The 4,771-nt window shown below is 43.2% G+C and overlaps 1 protein-coding gene across 1 annotated transcript in view; it reads right to left on the reverse strand.

The window, feature by feature from the left end:
- Positions 1-3,202: 3,202 nt before the first annotated feature.
- Positions 3,203-4,771, reverse strand: part of Fam26f (family with sequence similarity 26, member F) — a 2,143-nt gene continuing 574 nt past the window's right edge. Inside the window, 2 exon segments of the mRNA XM_013032787.1 lie at positions 3,203-3,675; positions 4,550-4,768. Of these exon segments, the coding sequence (XP_012888241.1) occupies positions 3,262-3,675; positions 4,550-4,768 (633 nt within the window). The 3' untranslated portion in view covers positions 3,203-3,261.

A 4,771-nucleotide genomic window follows, 5' to 3' on the forward strand; every position in this document is an offset into this window, starting at 1 on the left:
AGGACAGTGGAAAGCTGGAGGTGATTATGAAGATTCATTTGGTAAGACAGAAAATAAGTACATGGTAAGGGTAGAAATACTTCTAGAGTCCTCAGTGTGGCTTGTTTGAGGTCAGACCCAGAGGACTGGTGTGTCTCGCCAAGCAACAGTGACCACTTTCCCACCATGAAATAGCCCTGCTGTGTCTTGGTTTCACTATATTTGTTTAATATGGTCTTAGCTACCAGGAGTTGCCAACGTTCAGAATGAGATGGAAAATACTAACCCTTATTAAGAGCCTCTGTGTCTCATCTTTGCATAAAGGCACATAGCATCTGGTCCAGTCATCAAAGCAGCCAGGGAACCCCATTGAGTCACAGATTTAGAATCAACTTGTTAGCTTAGTTCCGCCTTTATCAGACTAATAACAACACATCCCGTAATTCCCTAGATGTGGGTGATTTGTTTCGTGGTTATCCCACAAGTCTATGAAAAAGTTAATAAATAAATAAAGTTAATAATACAAAGTTAATGATAAGGTTAATGATATAGATGCCTATACCACTGTAGGGCTCTTTTTAGTCTTTTTCTCATTACGCAGCAAATGTTTATTCTTTATAACTGGCAAATTCAAGGATAAAAGCACATGTGGGACTAGGAATGTGGCTTAGTGGTAGAGTGCTTGCTGAGCACGCACAAAGCCCTGGGTTTGATTCCTCAGTACCACATAAACAGGAAAAGCCAGAAGTGATGCTGTGGCTCAAGTGGTAGAGTGCTAGCCTTGAGCAAAAGAACTTCAAGGACCATGCTCAGGCCCTGAGTTCAAGCCCCAAGACTGGCAAAAAAAAGCGCATGTGATTTAAAATATGCTCCCTGCACCAACTTAGGCTTTCAAAGTGACACATTTGACAATTTGGTACTTATGTACATGTGTTGGCAAAAAATAATGTGTAGTATGGGGGGAGGGGGATCATATCTTATGAACCAGTAAAATATTATGCAGCAATTCTCAATGAGGTAAATTATGTTGACAAGGAACAACTATGTGTCATATGAACACATGTGAACAAAACTGGGTATGATAATATTTCTGTAGACAAGCACGTGGTTACTTCTAGGAAGCATTACAGCAGGTTAACTTAATCTTACTTTTTTCTATCACACAGCTTTCTACCATGATGATTATTTATCTTGTGTACAAATTACTAAGGAAGCTGGGAACCAGTGGCTTCATGCCTGTAATCCTAGCTATTCTGGAGGCTGAGATTTTTTAGGATTAAGTCCAGTTTAGGCAGAAAAGTCTACGAGACTCTTATCTTCAATTAAGCACTAAAACAGTCAAAAGTAGAGCTGTGGCTCAAGTAGTAGAACACTAGCCTTGAGCAAAAAGGCTCAAGGAGAGTAGTAAGTCCTGAGTTCAAGCCCTAGGATCAGTGCACACACACACACACACACACACACACACACACACACACCTAAATAAGTAAATAAATGATTAAAGACTGTTAGGAAAAACAACAAAAATGTAGATAACAGGACACTACTGAGAATGTAAACGTAGAAGGTAGTTCCCACAGAAATCCTGAAATGGAAGAACACCAAAAAAGAAACTGTGAAATGAAAACAAGGAAGCAAAAAGGAAAGTAGAGATGGTATGTTTTTCAAAACTGTTCTGTTAGGCAACTTCATTAGCTCTGTCTCTCCACAAGAGGATAGTCAGCTCTGCTGAGTAGTTCCTTTCAAAGACCCTGTGCCACAAAAGGCAAATAGAAGCACCACAAAGTTCCTCCAAGAACGGAAGAAGGCCTAGATATGATTAATGTACAATTGTTTCACAGTTTTGTGTTCATGCCTCACTTTTTAAAACACAGAAAGCAGTCATAAACTTGGAAGATGGGCAGGAAAACAACAAACTAGAAGAAGGTAGTGTCACTGAAAAGCCCTACAGGACCAGGTCACAGAATTTTGTGTGTCGATACCACTGTTTTCAGGAACTGCTTCCAGCCCTGCTGTCAATGATTTCTGTTATGTCTTGCACAAATCTGCCTTTCTCATTTTGACCCCCATCAACCTGGATCATGCTCACTCCTGCCTATTTCCACGGCAGTATAGCTGCAAGATTAATCCCTCCACCCTCACCCTGCCTGTCCCTTTCCGCCCCTCTCCCCCAGAGTGGATCAATCTCCTTAAAATCTCCTTTAAAAAGAAGTGGATCTATCTCACCTTAAAATGCTGATAGGACATCCCCCCAAATCTTAGCTTGGTTCCAAGGCACTGTGCGATATGACCCTTCTTTACTGGTCCAGTTGCCTCAATACCTGTCACTATGTTAAGTTAAAGATCTCTTTGACATCTTTGCATGTGATGTTCCTTTGGACTGAAACTCTGTTCCCTACTACATAGATCTCAGTTTCTCACAGGTTTTCCAATGTCTTCCTTCCTTAATCTAAACCAGAGCACAAGTTTTATTTTAATATTTATCTATATGGCAACTTTTAACGGTGATTGTAAAGATCTTCCTCGTGGAAGCTGTGTGTAATGTCTAGAAGGAGGGTTCATAATAGGATGTTCTTTACATTTGTGATATTTTAAATTTACCATTCCTAACAGCTTTGAAATATTTCCTCTTACAACTAAAAATGAGCTATTGCCTAAACTTCAAGATTTATATTTTTATTTTCCTTTCACAATTGATTTTTTTTGTATGGCATCCATATAGCATCTCTTGTGGCACAGAGCAGGCCAAAATACCTTAACTTTTTTGGTTCCTAACCGGGTGCTGTTGGCAAGAAAATGAACTTCAAATTACTATCAGTTAATTTTACAAAAATGGCAAAAGTTCAGTTGCTCTTTCACTTCTTACTACTGAACTAGGCTTTGAAGGCATTTTGTGTGTGTGTGTGTGTGTGTGTGTATGCCAGTACTAAACTAAAGTTCTTGCACTCTTGCCTGGCTTTTTTTTACTCAAGGCTGGTGCTCTACCACTTGAACCATAGCTCCACTTTCAGAAAGAAGTATTCTAAAAGCCTAACATTTATTATTTGAGAAAAGATCCTAGAATCAAAAGAACCCTAAGAAATAAAGCATCTACACAAGTTTGCTACTTTGGGTGAGTTATTTTCCCTTCGTTTTATGTTATAATAATTAGTCTAATAAACTACCTTTACATTTCAACTTTTAACCTAAAAAAATCCCAAAACCCAGATAAAAAAAACACAGTTAGAAATAACATATTTTTAATGAAGCAATAACTCAAAACGCGTTTTCTATTCATTTCTAAGTTCATAAAACAGAACTGTTTATAACAGAGGAATCTACAAAGTTAAGGACACCGATCACTGTGTCTCCATCACTGAATTTGCTACTATCCTCTTGTCTGTTCACGTATTTGTGCAACATGCTATAGTACTGGTACTTGGGATTGAAAGTATACAGTAATGAAATCTGCTGCCAAGCTTTTGTGCTTGGGGTATTGTATTTCTTTGGGTGGGAACACTCAAAGAAACATCTAGTGTTTTCTTTTGCCAGTTCAGTTGCATGCTCCATCGCTTGACTTTTCAAGAACTGCTGTTCCTTTTCCAAATAGATTTTCCAGAATTTCAGCTGCAGAAAACTAACCGGCGACAGGCATCGGGGGATAGATAGAAAAATCAGAAGGAAGATAATAACAGCTGCTATCAGGACCCAGCCAAGCACCTTAAGAAAACACAAGAATAGTAATTGAGACTTTTTTTGGTCAGAAACTTACAGATCTGACCCCCTTAGAGCAAGAACTTCCTCTACTCACTGTAAGAAAGCACAGTAACTTTCTCTACCCCAGGTTAAAACTGCTATTTTGCCAAGTCAGCCCTGGTCCAAGTGGTGCCAGGGCCACAGGGAGGAGACTGCATGTCACTCCTTGGAGACTCAAAACCTGGAATCTCTATAAATCTAGTGAAAGGAGCATTCCTAAACCTGGAAGCAGTGTGGGTGTGGCCTCAGGGCAGGCCTCCTCACCTAACTCTATTGCTTTCACGTGGCTTCCACCTCTCCTGAGAATTCGAGGTACAGTGAGGCTAAGTAACACCTGGGCTGCAGGAGACTCGTGTGGGAAGGCCCCAGGCCACCCTGGCGCGGTTGAGACCCACGCTCTCACGCTCCGGTCTTTATGCACAGTGCGCCAGGCACGCAGGGGTGCCTCTTCTCCTTTTCATTTACTATTTGTTTACTTATGTATTTAGTCTGTCATGGGGCTTGAACTCAGGGCCTGAGTGCTTTTTTTCTCCCCCTGAGCTCCTGCTCAAGGCTACCGCTCTACCGTTTGAGCCACAGCTCCACTTCTGGTTTCCTGGTGGTTAGCTGGAGATCAGAGTCTCACAGTCTTTCCTGCCTGGGCTGGCTTTGACCCTCGATCCTCAGATTTCAGCCTCCTGAGTAGCTGGGGTTACAGGCGTGAGCCCCTGCTCCGGGCTCCAATTTCTCCAGTGTGGAGAGAAGCCATACATTTCTCCCCGAAGGCACTTCAGTCCCACCATAACGCCCCCACCCCCGCCCGCACCTGCTCCTCCCCTCCGCGCAGCCAGCGCCCGACCTGAGATTGCGCCCTGAGCTGTCTCTGGAGGCTCAGCTTCGCGGCGTCGTCCTGGCTGCAGGGTACCAGCGGCAGCTGCTCCGCGCAGGTGGCGCTGAGGTTCGCGCACAGGCGCTGCGCGATCCAGGCGCTGCCGCTGGCGGCGCACTGGTAGAAGGAGCCGCCCAGCAGCGCCACGGCGATCCAGGTGAGCGGCGCGAGCGCAGCGGCCGCGCTGAGCTG

The sequence above is a fragment of the Dipodomys ordii genome, unplaced genomic scaffold, assembly GCF_000151885.1.
Source record: "Dipodomys ordii isolate 6190 unplaced genomic scaffold, Dord_2.0 Scaffold157, whole genome shotgun sequence".
Classification (NCBI taxonomy): Eukaryota; Metazoa; Chordata; class Mammalia; order Rodentia; family Heteromyidae; genus Dipodomys; species Dipodomys ordii.